Source organism: Culex quinquefasciatus, chromosome 3, assembly GCF_015732765.1.
Source record: "Culex quinquefasciatus strain JHB chromosome 3, VPISU_Cqui_1.0_pri_paternal, whole genome shotgun sequence".
Lineage (NCBI taxonomy): Eukaryota > Metazoa > Arthropoda > Insecta > Diptera > Culicidae > Culex > Culex quinquefasciatus.
The window spans coordinates 82,969,287-82,984,502 of record NC_051863.1 but is presented as its reverse complement, the minus strand read 5'-3'; the positions used below and the strand labels follow the sequence as shown (position 1 = coordinate 82,984,502).

The 15,216-nt window shown below is 37.9% G+C and overlaps 3 protein-coding genes across 3 annotated transcripts; 1 reads left to right on the top strand and 2 right to left on the bottom strand.

Annotated features, from left to right (window-relative positions):
• Positions 1 to 1,951: 1,951 nt before the first annotated feature.
• Positions 1,952 to 3,030, top strand: LOC6034005. Its single transcript, XM_038262786.1, has 3 exons — positions 1,952 to 2,161; positions 2,227 to 2,622; positions 2,702 to 3,030. Exons 1-3 carry the CDS (start codon positions 2,138 to 2,140, stop codon positions 2,861 to 2,863), a joined length of 582 nt encoding a protein of 193 aa, XP_038118714.1. The 5' UTR covers positions 1,952 to 2,137; the 3' UTR covers positions 2,864 to 3,030.
• On the bottom strand, positions 2,962 to 4,212 carry LOC119769622. Its single transcript, XM_038262785.1, has 4 exons — positions 3,765 to 4,212; positions 3,540 to 3,707; positions 3,315 to 3,482; positions 2,962 to 3,256 (listed from the first exon to the last, which is right to left on the bottom strand). Exons 1-4 carry the CDS (start codon positions 3,892 to 3,894, stop codon positions 3,006 to 3,008), a joined length of 717 nt encoding a protein of 238 aa, XP_038118713.1. The 5' UTR covers positions 3,895 to 4,212; the 3' UTR covers positions 2,962 to 3,005.
• An 8,323-nt stretch (positions 4,213 to 12,535) lies between these two features.
• Positions 12,536 to 13,928, bottom strand: LOC119769619. Its single transcript, XM_038262782.1, has 2 exons — positions 13,069 to 13,928; positions 12,536 to 13,011 (listed from the first exon to the last, which is right to left on the bottom strand). Exons 1-2 carry the CDS (start codon positions 13,824 to 13,826, stop codon positions 12,594 to 12,596), a joined length of 1,176 nt encoding a protein of 391 aa, XP_038118710.1. The 5' UTR covers positions 13,827 to 13,928; the 3' UTR covers positions 12,536 to 12,593.
• Between the last annotated feature and the right edge of the window lie 1,288 nt (positions 13,929 to 15,216).

Sequence of the window (15,216 nt, the reverse complement as noted above, 5' to 3'; positions counted from 1 at the left end):
TTATTAAACTATTTAATCAAATTCTTGTGACTATGAGCAAATTTTATTTTTTTTTTTTTGACAAGGTAATTAATTTTGCGCTCACATGACTTGAAAACCAAATTTTTATAAAGTTATTTTTTTTAATCATTGATATATTAAGAAAATTTGTAAAATTGTTGAAATTTTGCTATGTCGGGATAATCAAATACTTTGGTTAACGGTTCAATTAATAGTTTCATTGAATGTTTTGGGGAACTTGAAACAATGAAAATGACATTTATTTTTCAATCTAGGGGAGTGTGGGGTAATTTGGACACCCTAAGGAAATTGCTCTGCCACGGGCTATATGGATATTTTAAAGGAATGTGGATGACACCAGGGGATAATAGAAACCATATTCTATGGAGAAATGTCATTTATTTCGATAAATCGTCGCCATCGTGCTAACTTGTCGTACGTGCATTTTGGGCCAAATTGAGTTAAGAACACCATTTTGTGCAGCTCACAATGCCTCACCTTTTGACCTTCACAGATCCCCAAAATTCGATTTCAATCCTGAGATATTCAACAAAAACCGAAAAAACTCCGTGCATTTTTGTCACTTTACATATGAAAGTAGTTTCAATCTTGTCGTGCTATCTTGTCACTCCATGAAAATTGATGTAAGTGCGACAAAAGGCCAAAGGGAATTCAGGCCAGGAAAGTCAGGATGCGTTTGTCGCATGTACAAGCTAGACTACCGTAAACATTTTTAATTATAACTCGGGACTCCAGCAACCAACTTCAACCAAACTTTGGGACAATGCACAGAATGGTGAGCCAAACAAAACGTGTTTGTTATTGTTTGCATTGCGTGCTCTCGTTTTTGAATATTCAAGGTCAAACATTAAAACGCGTTTTTCTCAGAACGTCAAAATGGCGGGTGCGACAAGATAGCACGACGACGTCGAAATTTTGATGAAAAACCCATTTTTATCGCAAAAATTAAAAAGTGTCCAAATTACCCCCACATTTTTGTGTGTGGGTAATATGAACACCCCTATGGGGTAATTTGGACATGTCTTGTGGGGTAATTTGGACATACCTTGTGGGGTAATATGGACACCTTTTTGGGGTAATTTGGACACACGTTGAAGAATAAGTTTAACATTTGATTTTTTGAGCATGTTTTATATTCTTCAACCTGGTTTTGTTATTGCTTTTTTATTTTTAAGTTTATTTTTCAGAAGCTTCAAAAACTATAAATGTTCCCCTAGTTCTTCGAAAAAATCAAAAATAAAACTAATAAACTTCAAAAAAGCAATTCAGTTACCACACTGAAAGCCAAAAAAACTTTAATTGGAAACATCCATTCACAACAACAATATACATAGAAAAAAATGATGGTAATATTCATCAGGAAATGGTGACAGATTTTGTGGCAAAATAAATGATAAATTTTACCCCAGAAAATGATGAATTTTCATCAGTTTTTGATGAATATTCATCAGGTTCACATTTTTACACATTTTTTATGTAATATTACACAAAAAAAGAGGTAATATTCAACCTACCAAATTTTCAACATTCCAAAATTCAACTTTTTTTCTGTGTACCTCGGGTCCCTGTAATTTTGATTTGTGATTTAAATGTGTAAAGTTTCAAATTAAAGTTATTTTCACTGAACATACTTCAAGTTGTCAAATTAATAAAAATCATTGATTTTTTATTCACATTACAATAACTTATGTATGGGAAAATATGGTAATTTCATCAAATTTCTGTTTTCAGATCGTCAATGTTGTCAATAAATCAGTTATTTCAATTATTTCCAAATTCAACGTAAAGCTCCTTTAAAGCTCTTCGAACACTACTGAAACAAAAGCTTTAAAATCAAGAGACGAGAGTATTCAAACCACTTCAAGTTTTCTCTATCTCTCAAAATTCTCCAACACCAATGAAAACACCAAACGAAACAAGTTTTTCTTCAGTTCGATTCGCATATAGGTTTGCTGTTGCTGCTCAAACCCAACCATCTACATAAGTCGCAGGCAGTGTTTTTTGCTTTTTCTTGGCCTTTCAAAGCTCTCAACTCTGCCTCAAAACCACTCAGTAGTATTGTGTTGCTAGCAGAATACAGAAGTTGCCTCGAATCCGCTCAAAATTAGCTTTCAAAATGCACGTTTCACAGTCGGTAACAGTATGTTCATTTTTTGTTGGTTTTAATTGCGCAATATTTGGAAGAACTAATTTAATTTCTTTTAGATTTTAGTTACGCTAATTATAGGCGTTGTGCAATGTGATGTGTCTCATGTGCTAGGAGGTATTATAGTACAGGAAGAGATCTCCACGATTCCACCCCCACCTAAACCGTACGCGTTTAGTTATGCGGCTGGACGGCATCCAGGGCACGTTGACCGAACGCACAGTGAGGTGTCCGATGGAAGTGGCACTGTCAAAGGGTCATTCTCGTACGTGGACCCCAGAAATCAGGTCCGCACTGTGGAATACATTGCCGATGCTCACGGATTCTATCCGCGTTTGAGCCATTTGCAAAAATCTCCTCAACAAACCGAAGCAGTTGAACGAGCCTCGCAAAAACATTTTGCGTTGTACGCTAAAATTGCCGCAGAGCACGCGAATCCTCACTATCAACATGTCGTAAGTATACGTGGGCTGCAAAACCTCAACTCACCTGTGAGTGACTCAAATTTTCTCAAACGTTTCGCCACACTCCTAGGAAGCATCACTGCCCAGAGATACAGTTGCAGTTTCCAAGGCCAAAGATCGACATTTTACGCTATATGAGAAAATTGCCCAAGATCATGCCAGAATTGCAGCGGAACGAGAAGCAGAACGACTCGCTTTCGAGGCTACTTCGGAAGTGACCCTATTGCACTGAATGTGTTGCAAAGTGAAAACCTGAAAGCGTGTACTAAAATTGGCTAAAATACTCAAGGACAACGAACAGTGAACAGTGAACACCCTTTCAAACTTGAATGTTAATATGTTTGTATTTAAAGAAGTACACCTAATAAACCCGTTTAGTTTGGACGGCGTGGCCCAAGAGCGTTCAGTATAAAGTTGACAAACAGCCGATTCGAGTCCTTAGTCTTTGCATCCTGCTTATTTTTCGCCGGATAATCGTAATCAGCGTATTCATAGTAGTCGTAATAGTCAGTATACAGCTCACCACCATCGTCATACCCATAAAGAGATTCTTGCGCAATGCCAGGACGACGGATTATTCCATAGTCAATCAGTGTCGGTTGCTGTCTACGAATAGGTTTGGAAACTATTGCGGAAAAAAAACAAATTAAACTTGTTCTCTGAATGGACAAAATAAGACTTACTCTGTCGCGGACCGTACCAGTATGCGAATGGTTGTTCAAATCTTGCAGGAAGTTCCTTATTTTGCGGCACGTACGACATTCCTCCGTTCCGTCTATTATTTGGCAGCATCGCCTGTAAATCGTACATATCTGCAATTACATTGAAAACCACATCCGGTCTGCCGTATTCTGAAAAATGAAATGAATTAATTTATGTTTACCACTAGTACTAGTGGACGAACTTACGATAACCGACGCATGTTCTTGCACTGCAGGCTTGCTGCTTTCCATTTTTACCGGGACCAGCGACAATCGTCTGAGAGCTTCCCGGAACTTTTCTCGTTGGTTTTTTCTTACCAGCTGTTGTTGTCCTCATGGTTGTTGTTGTGGTGGTGGTTGTAGTCGTTGTAGGAACTGCAACAGAAATTTCATCACATTTTAAACAGATAGCAATTATCTCTCGAGACTTACCGACAGTAGAAGTGATTTCATCCTCGTAGTAATACTCGTACTCATCTTCTTGTCCTCGTACTATACCCATCTGTTGCAGTACAACAATAAAAGCATAAAGCAGAATCACAATATCAACTTTGGATTTCATTTTTACTCTTTCAATAACTAAATAACAATGGCATCCATGGGCGCTGGGTAATGCCTTTAAATTCAAATTCTGCTAATGGCATATTAATTCGATATTATTTAATTTGGTGCTGTGATACATTGAATTAAAAGTAAATTTCATGTGAATCACCTCCTGAAGGACAAAAATTATCATACTTGTAAATTTAATCACATGACAATCTAATTGCAAAACAACAAGTTTTTGTTCAGATACAAAACTTCTGAAATAATAAAAATAACAAGCTTAACTTCAAAATGCTTTTAATATTATTAACTGAATTAAATGAAATACCGTAAAACGGGGTGGCCTTGATAGGTTTGCGATTTTTCCGATTTTGAAAAGTTTAAAAAGTTAGTTAACTATAGTTAAGAAAATGTTGATGAAAGTCATTATTGTAAGATTCTCAAAGTGTCATGATTTTCTCAATGAACATGATTTTGAATCGGAAAACGGAATGCATTTTCAGATTCTTTGGATAATTTTCCACTAGGAGAAGGTTAAATAAGTTTGTAAATAATAAATAATATAAACTAGGGTGACATTGCTAAAATTTCAAATTATTTTTCGGATTTTTTTTCCAAATGATAAGGTTTGTCTCACACTCCCTGTTCAACTTTCGTTGGGTTTGGTCGTCTTTCGAGCTAGCTTAGCGCGTTTTTGACGGTGTTTTGTTAACTTTCGCCGACGGCCATGGCGGCGGCCGCGACGGTGGAGAGTGAGTGGACGGAGCACAGGGCTGAGAATGGAAGGACGTTCTACTGGAACGCGGCCTTGAGGAAAAGTGTGTGGGAGAAACCGGACGGGTTTCAACCCAAGACGCAGGCGGCGACGGGCATGGAGGTGGAAGACTCCGAAGGAGGAGGAGAGGACGGGGGCGAATTTCGTCCCGTGGTCAAGGTTCGCCGCAGGAAAACTAAGGAGGAGATCAACGTCGGCGATGACGGTAACGACGGCGATGTGGAGAAACTGATCAGCAACAACAAGTTCAGCCCGCTAGCGGAGGAGAGCAACAACAACAACAATGCGAACCCAGCAGCAGAAAAAACCATCCCCGTAGTACCAGCAACCGGCAAGTCGGCCGGGGAGAAGAAGCAGCCCCCGCTGGTGGTGAAAGAAAAGAGCTTCGCCCGCCTTGCGAAGGTAATGGCGACATGTGATGTCCAGCCGGAACACAAACTGACGCGGTACGGCACCCAAAATTACGTGCTTCTCGAGCGACGACTTCGACACGGTGCAAGCCCACCTGAAGAAGAACAAGGTGCAGTTCTACACGCACGGAAGGCGCAGTGCGAACGTGGAACCGGATTACATCAAGGAGCTGCTCAAGACGGAACATCAGCTGGACGTCTTGGCAGTACACGCCATCAGGCGGAAGCAGCAGCTTCCCGCCATCGATGAGACGCCTTTCATCGTGCTCTTCCCCAAGGGGCACACCAGTCTGAAGGAGTTGAGTAGCAAGGTAAAGAAAGTGGGACCAGTCGTCGTCCGGTGGGTGGCCTACCGAAACAAAGAACCACACGTGACCCAGTGCAAGAACTGCTTGCAGTTCGGTCACGGAACCAGTAACTGCCATCTCAAGCCCAGATGCAGCAGCTGTGGGGGTGCCCACAGCACGGAAAAGTGCAAAGCAGAAGAAACGGAAGCCAAGAAATGTGTCAACTGCTCTGGATCTCACGAGGGTCTGGACCGCAGCTGTCCCAAACGTGCCCAGTTCATCCAGTCGAGGCAGCAGGCGTCCACGCCGAAGCTGCCAGCATGGAAGAAGAACAAACAGACTCCGGCAGGAGCTGCGTTCACCGCGGCGGATTTTCCTCCGCTACCTGGAACGGTGCCGTCCGTTGAACCGGAAAATAAACATCCTCGTCCCGCAGGAAGAAGTCGAGAAGATACTGGCGCCGGCGCCGGTGCAACCCCGAAGGAGCAACAAGGCGAACGGAAGCTGTACAGCGAGTCGGAGCTGTGGGCCATTTACCGAGAATACAGAGTACGCTTGAGGCAGTGCAAGACACCCGAGGAACAGATTGATGTGATCGCACACTTGTTGACACATGGCGCGGGAAAATGATCATCTTCTTCAGTTACGTTTTTTTTTTCTTTTATTATTTTGGTACCATTGACCCTCGGTCCTAACCTGGTCACAGCACCTAAAAGGACCTAATAAAAATAAGTTACGAAAAAAAAAGGTTTGTCTCAAGATTATTTATTTTAAAACATGTACTGGGGTAGGAGGGCCTCGTGGCGCGGTGGTTAGCGGCTTCGGCTGCCGATCCCTAAGATGCTATGGGGCGCGGGTTCGATTCCCGCCTTATCCTCCTGGCCTTCTATCGGATGGGGAAGTAAAACGTCGGTCCATTTGCGTAAAAGAGGTTTCATGAGGTGAGGTGTCATGATTTTCTCAATGAACATGATTTTGAATCGGAAAACGGAATGCATTTTCAGATTCTTTGGACAATTTTCCACTAGGAGAAGGTTAAATAAGTTTGTAAATAATAAATAATATGTGATTTTGAAACACAATTAAAAAAAATCTCCAAATTTATAGGCATTTGCATTTCAGTTGAACAAATTTCATGTAAAATGTGAAAACTTGTGATTCGTGCTTCGAATTTAGTATGGAATGCAATTTAAATCGATAGTTTTATACACAAAACTAGTTTTAACAAATTTCTGGCAAAGTTCCGACTTTTTAGCAATTTTGCCTAAAATTTACATGTTTTTGTTAACAAACTTATTAACTTAGTTAACAAAATATAAATATGGATTTTTGTTTTCTTAAAACAATATCAGCTACTTAAGTGATGATACATTTAACGTACAAATAAAGTTTGAACATATTGAATATGATTTTAACAAGAAAAACTATGACTATCAAAGTCACCCCGGAATTTAAACTAAGAATTTTTCACGTAACTATTTTTCGAAACTCTATTGGAAAAACTTTTTTCCAAAATAGTGCATGGACTTGGTGTGGCGTATCCCAGTACATGTTTTAGAAATAATAATTTTGAGAAAAACCTTTACTGATGGAAAATATTCCAAAAACAAATTGAAATCCTATCAAAGTCACCCCGGTTTACGGTACTAAACAGTTTACATTATTATTTAAATTAAATACCTAACCAAGACAGTTATTTTTATGTATGCCGTCGTATATATTTATAAGATCATAGCACATTCTATTATATTTTTTATAAATGTATTTATGTGTTAAGCATCAACTGTTAACTAATTTGAAGTGATATTGTTGTTTTGTTGTTATTGCTGCCGACGGGAATGAGAATTATTATCGAAAAACACGGATTTTATTTTCAAAAAATCATATCTCGGAATCCTGTTAATGAACTCCTCCCATTTTTTAGTATGTTATGTAAAAATGTCCGGAGAATCCGATAAAAATATTTCCAGACATAGGCTCTTTGGTCCAGACACCGTCAAAACGGCATTTTAAAGTTTCATTCGACCTTTTCATATATTAGTCTAGATTTTTGAAACTTCTTACTATTTTTCTTTGATAGGCCAACTTATCACCTTTCATTTGCGTATAAGACAATTGAAATCGGTTGAAATGGCGAGGAGTTATGATTTTTTTTTTTAAAGTGGTTTTTGCGAAAATCGACGAAAATGGCCTTTTTTCGCACCACCCTAACACGGCGTAGGTCACCATAATGGCCAAACAAAAAAATACAGGTCTAATTATTTCGACCAGAGAACCCCCAGAAAAATTTTGAGCCCGATCCGAGCACTTTTGTTTTTTCCATGCTGTTTTCGTGGGGAATTGCTGTATGTATTAGGGTGGGTACGTTTTTCAAAAAGTTCTCCGATCAAGTTTTAGTATGATTCCCCTTGCAGGGCATGCCCATAGGGAATATCATGCCAAATATCAGCTCATTTGGTTGTTAACTGGCTGCGCGCATCAGGGTTAAAGTTTACATGGGAATTACTATGAGAAATTGAAACTTTTTGTTCAAACGCTCCTACAGGCCTGGGAAAATCACGCGCCAACTTCTGGTATGGTCAGGCCTATGGGGAATGGTCTGGAGAACATTTTTCCCGAAGAGAGCATATGGATTCGTTGTCCCTGGACCTGGCGCATCGGCAAACAATCCGATGTCTCCGGAATCAACGGTTTTTCCTCAAAAAGTATCAAATTTTTCTTAGCATGCTATGAAAGCTTGATGCACACCGCGACGCCATATGGCAGGTAGCTACCACGTGGGTGAGAAATGGCTGAAATGTTCAATTGCAACCTTATTTTTAACTAGAAAATGAACATTTCGAACTTCCTGATATTATTTAGTCGAATCCAGAATCTTTGCAAAGCAAATTTGTGTTTTATTGCTAATATTTCAACCACGTGGCAGCTACCTGACATATGGCGTCGCGGTCTGCAACAAGCTTTCATAGCATGCTAAGGAAAATGTGATGATTTTTGAGGGAAAACCGTTGATTCCGGAGACATCGGATTGTTTGCCGATGCGCCAGGTCCAGGGACAACGAATCCATATGCTCTCTTCGGGAAAAATGTTCTCCAGACCATTCGATTCCCTATAGGCCTAACCATACCAGAAGTTGGCGCGTGATTTCCCAGGCCTGTAGGTGCGTTTGAACAAAAAGTTTCAATTTCTCATAGTAATTCCCATGTAAACTTTAACCCTGATGCGCGCAGCCAGTTAACAACCAAATAAGCTGATATTTGGCATGAAAGTCCCTATGGGCATGCCCTACAAGGGGAACCATACTAAAACTTGATCCGAGAACTTTTTGAAAAACGTACCCACCCTAATGGTGATGTTTAGTCAAGTACAGTTAAGTTTGTTACATCCTATTATTTAAACACTTTTTGGAGGCTGGATCTCAAATATTTCAATAAATATGATGTCCGGGTCCATCATGCGACTCGTCGTTAGTAAAGTAATCGAAAGACCTTTTAAATGAAACATCAAATATCTGACAACCATATCAAAAAATTATAAGCACTTAAGTGTTATTTATACACCGGCTGGATTTCAGATATTGTGATAGAATTATTGTCCGAATCTTCCATGCGAACTATCGTTGATTTATATCAGACCTTGCCGATGAGCCAGAAAGATTTAAGGTCTGAAAACCCTATCGAAAGAAATGAGTAATAAAGTTGATTTGTTAATCATGTTAAGGGGGAATGTTGCTTTTTTGACTGGATGTATTGACTTTATGAATTTGAGGAAGGCACCAACCACCAAAAGGTGGATTAAGTAACGTTTTTTAAAAATAAGTTCTCGACGCGCCGCGCTCAAAAACCAGAAAATGACGAAAACGGAAAAAACTACTTTTTTACAAAAACTGCGATAACACTATAATTTAAGCGATTGTCACTCTAATTGCCTAACAAAAAAACGGGTTAAATTATTTCGGCCAAGGAACCCCACAGAAATGTGAAGCCCTATCGGACAACTTTTTTTTTAATCATGCTGTTTTCGTATGGAATCGCTGTCATGATATCCATGAAAAATTAGACCTTGGAAAATAGAACATGGTTGTTATAGTGGCCAATGATAATATAAACCACCAATCAATATCCATCAACAAATCAATAGGAAAATAAAACTAATATTATGTAAATTGGAATTTCCTCACCGGACCTCAAGAGAGTGAGGACAAATATTGTTGAAGATAGCCACCTTAGTAAGAATTTATTACGCCCGACGTGCGATTCGAACCGATGACGTCTGGATTGTGAGTCCATTACGTGGTCCGATTGACGGACGGAGCCACTGAAATTAATACGAGGTTTTTGAATTAATAAAAAATGTTCTTGAATAAAAATGTCCTCGCTGTCTTTTGCAGATTAAAAAAGTACATTAAATTTCTCTTGAAATAATGTCATAATGTCCAACAGTTACGGTTGGTCGTCAGGTGGTACCGCCCTCCGTCACGAAACTTTTAACCTAATTTAATTGCTAGATAGTTCACCCAATATGTGTCATTTAATGATATTAGAGTACTAAGATATCAATGTTGAAACCGAGGTATTCATATATTTATTGACGAAATATCACACGACTTGAAATCTCAACAGCAATGTCTGATTTTTTTTTATAAATAATATCCCCAAAATACATTTTCTGCTTGACCACCAGTGTAACAACAGCACTGTCTACAACTGGAACCTCCATATTGTTGAAATCCATAGTACGAAGAAATAAAGTCTCTTGTATTCCAGAACACCGGTTTAGCCGCTTGGTGCCGTCTTTGTTGATCATAGTAATACAAATAATCGTAACTCATACCGTTTGTAGCTTCTACTTCAGAATATTGATCTTCGTAATAATCTACTGCCGTTGTTTCACGATCATATAATTCCCACCAACATGTTTTGTAACGCTTGGGAAAAACACTTGTAACAACTCTTTTTTTAGCACCATAACGATTTACTTTTTGCAAGGGTGCTAATTCATACCAACGACATATTGTCTCACTAACTGGTCCCATAATGTGTTTCCGACCGTTTTTGTTTTTGTTGAAAAATCGAGAAAGTGGATTTGATGGCGCATAATAGTTTGCAGCCAAGTAGCCCTGAGAAAGAACGCAAAAATTAATAAATGTTAGAGTTTCGTAAACAAAAACATACCTGAACTAACATAAAAATCAAAACTATATTGCATTTCAAGAACCACATCCTGCAAGTGTTGTAGCTAGCAAAAACGATCAACCAGGACTGTTCATTATTTTTAAATCAGTTTCTACGCCCTTGTAAACACTAATTTGATTTCACTGAAGCATTACTACCGGACTATTATTTCAAAGTGGAGGTGAACACTATTACCGGAAGAAAATTCTGGAATATTTTTTCAATGACATTCGGTGCACGACAAATTTCCAAGCAAAAAACCACTCAACAATGCATAACAAGAATTAACCAAATGAAAAATGTTCTTGCAACGGTATCAAAGTCTAACGACATTGGTTCCGCTGAAAGATCTTCCCTAAATTTATCCATTCAATAAACCCTTTGTAAATAATTGACGATACCAAATGCTTGTAGTTATAAAATTACGTTGTCAAACATCTTATTGAAAGAGGAATCCTTGGGATAGTAAATTCCAACTGCGTACGTTGCGATAATATCCTTTCCAGTTTTCACATATCCTTTTTTTTTTTTTTTAAATTAAATATGTCCTTACTGAATTTTTTTTTAATAATTACATTTCTTTTACATGCTATTTAATTTAATTTTAATGCTATTTGGAATTTAACCAACGGACCCCCCAAAAATGCAGGCCACGTCGTCAAAACTGGCGTAACGATGATTTCAACTTTGAAAGCATCTAAACATCTAATACTTTGATTGCCAAACAGTGTATTTGAAATCATCATAGCACAAATCAGAACAGTACAAATCACAACCCAAGCCACCATATCGAAGGGCTCAACTAACTTTTCAAACAACGTAAACAGCCTTCCCCTTGGCACAGCAATAACAAATTCGTTAATAAAATGAGGCACACACGTTTAAGATATAAACTACGATCCGACGTCACTCTTAATGTACCGAAGCCCAAGTCTACAAAAATGTTTTGAATCAATCTCATCAATCCTGTGCTGTTTCTTTTCTTGATTTCTCCCCATAGAGCTCCATCCTCATTCAGCACATATTCTACAGTAAAGTTGCGACGTTCGGCGACAGTTTCTACATTCGACACTTCCAAAACATTGTAGCACTTATTCATAGACGAATCCTCCGAAACTATTGTAAACGGTTCTGATCTGTACGTCTCTGCTTTAAAGGAACAGCCCTGCATGTTTAATATATAGTTTGGAAAAAAGTGTTTCTTCAAATGCAATACTTTTGTTAGTAAATTTAGCCAAAACAAAGGGTCTTATATTCCCACAATGAACACGTTGGTAAGGGAAATTTGCATAAATTTGCACTTTATCCTCGCTAGACGCGATCATGACAATGACATTAATGATACGCTTTTGATATAACTTTTCAAACATTGGTTTCAACACATCCGAGTTCAACTCGAGGAATACGATAGTGTACAAGCCTGAGACATCATGACTGCTTGGGCTGATTTTTTCATACTGTTTACGGAAAGCTTCGTATGACTCTACAACAAAAACGTTGTAAAAGGATGGTGGCAGTCCAGTATAATATGCAAATGTGATTGACATCATTTTACTATTCAATTGAATGGCGTTCGTAAAAATTCTATTGCATCATTATTCTTAAAACTGGTTTTACTCTCCTTATGAAACCGAATTGGTTTGTACGATTCAACATAATAACTTTCCAGAACGTATGATAGTGCTTCACTAGGCACGTTTTGATTTGTGGGTGCACATATTGCGTCACGAAATTGGAGCATCAGGAGTATTATGACAACAAACAAGTTTAAACTACACTTGGCATCAAATTAATGCTCGGAAGAATGCATCGGTCGATTCAATTAGCTTTACATTATAATTGATTGGTTCATTAGGGTATGATTTCTCTGACAACACTGACTTGCATATTTTATTGTAGAAATATGATATCCTCGGTTATCATTTTAAGGCGTATAACTTTATTAATAAAACAGTTTTCATTCACATTGAATGTTCAAAAATTTAAACTTGTTCTAGAAAGTGTGTGCTATTGTAAGTCTTTATTTCTAAATGTGAAACGCGTTGATACAATGATTTGTTTTATTTTTCTACCACTTCCACAATAATTCTAAGCAAAAGCTTGTTACGCTTAAAGAAGTGAATATCAACCAAATTATAAAGATGGCCGAGATCGTGTCCATATCCAGAGGAAGTGGTTCTACGCTATGAAACTCTTTGAAGCTCGTAATTTCAAAAACACTTTTCCAGTACTTCATTAGGCCTGCAGCTTGCAAATTTAAGATGTCTTCGTCAAACATTGGATTTAACGGAGAGTCCTTGGGGTAGTAAATTCCAACAGCATAAGTCGCAATAACATCCGTTCCAGTTTTCACAAATCCTTTTTTTATGTTCTGTTGATTGAAATAGTTCAACGTGGACGATGGCAGGAGAATCACACCATCTAGATCTCCATTTAATAACTGTGAAAGTTTGGGATTGGTTTCTTCAGGGTTGATGAACTTGAGCCTGCAACAAAATATAATTAAAACAGATTGATGTTGTGATTCTTTGATATATCTTTACATTTTTAAAATATCCGGGGACGATGCAAAGAATCGTTTTGCAGGTTCATATAAGTAGTAGTATAACTTTTCAGATTGAATATCTTCTATAGTTTGAACAGGCTTGGTGTGTTGTCCTTTGTGAAAGTATTTAAACATAGCCCCTTGATATAGAGTTCTAACCATCAGCCCCATAACCATCCAACTCATTACAATTGCTTTGGTTTTATCTTTTTTGGGGCATTTTGCTAAAGGATTTCCTAGGAATGCTAGCCAAGTAATCAAAACTGGAGTTTCGAATGCTTCAATTTTTAAAATTCTCAGACATCTTACATCTTGTTTCCCAAACATAACCTTTGATACAACTATTGAGCCAACAAGTGCAATACTAATAAACATCCATGCCATAGTATCAAAAGGTTTATACAACTTCTCGAATGACGTATACAGTCTCCCGGTTGGAACAGCTATAATAAACTCACTAATGAAATGTGGTATTCCCTGTTTGAGATAAAAGCTACGTTCTGCTGTTACTCCTAGTGTACCAAAGCCAAAGTCTACCTGCTTGTTTTGAATTAATCCCATCAAACCAGTGCTATTCTTTTCCCTAATAACACCCCAACTAGTTCCATCTTCATTAAGAACATACTGTGCAGTGAAATTGTGATGTTTTGCGATAGTTTCTACCATTACTACTTCCAAACCATCGAAACTTCTATTACCAACTATTGTGAATGGGGCAACATCGTAAGTTCCTGCTTTTAAGTAGCACCCATTCATGTTAAACAGATGATTCGGGAATAAGTCAATATCAATTTCAGAATTATTGTGACTTATGTTTGCCAAGAGTTTTGGATTGATTTTACTGCAACTTCCTTCATGATATGGATAATTTGTATAAATTTGAGCTTCTCCCGCTGTTGTCACTTTTATAACTATTGCATTGATTATTTTGTTCAATAAAAGTTTCTCAAATATAATTTCAACGACATTGGATTCCAATGCAAAGCAAATGATAGTGTACAAGCCTGAAAGGTCATATCTATCAGTATTGATCATTTCGTATTGCCGAAGAAATGATTCATATGACCGAACAATCAGCACATTATAGTACGAGGGATGCATTTCAGAGTGCAATACGAAAACAATTGGTATTATTTTGCGACTCGATCGAACAGCGTTTACCAATATCTCAACATAATCATTGCTTTCAATATCATCATTTCTTGGTGAACTCAGTAAGACTGGTTTATGCGTAATTATGTAATACTTTTCGAAAACAGTAGTCAATGCATCACTTATAAAATCATAGTTGCCATTGTTGGAAGATATTCCTTCAAAGGACGGAAAGATCAAACATAAAATGAATAAACGAACCATTTCAAACCATAAATTCCTTCCAACTAGTCGTTGGCGTTAGGCATTGCTCTATAGATAAGCAATATCTTGTTACTAATGTATCAGTTTTAATTTGTTCTGATAGAATAGTTGCATTGTTTTTGAATGGTTCTCATTTATAGATAACTATTCCTAATTACCGCTTTTAATCGGTTGTTTTTATCAACGGAAAGAATTCCGTATACCAATTCAATAACAAACACACCGGTGCATAAGAACAGCCCCAATGCCCATAGGATAAATATACCGGACACGCCATCAAAGTTTAATTGTTTAGGTTTTGTATCGCCAAAATCGAAATAACTAGTTTCTCCAAAGGAACGGAGCCAGTAGTTGAATATTCCAGAAACATGCAGCTGAGAAATGACCTTATCGAACATTTTATAAAAAGGCGAGTTTTTTGGATAGTAAAAACAAACTAGATACGTAGCAACAATTTCGGTCCCAACGTTGACATGCCCTCGACCAAGATTTTTCTGATTGAAATAGTTTACCATGGCTGACGGTAACACTAGAACGCCATCCCAATGTCCATGCATTACCATCTTCAAATGATTGAAAGGATCATCTGTGTCTTTGATGATTTTAACTCTGAAAAAGAATGTATTCCAATTTATAATGACAACAATCTCGCTTTACTTGAATGTACCTTTTCAGAACATCAGGAAACAACTCGAAAAAGCGCTGGGTCACATCAAACATATAGAAATATAATCCCGCTGCTTCCACATCTAGGAAAGTTCTAACTGGTTTAGTTTGTTGACCATGATGT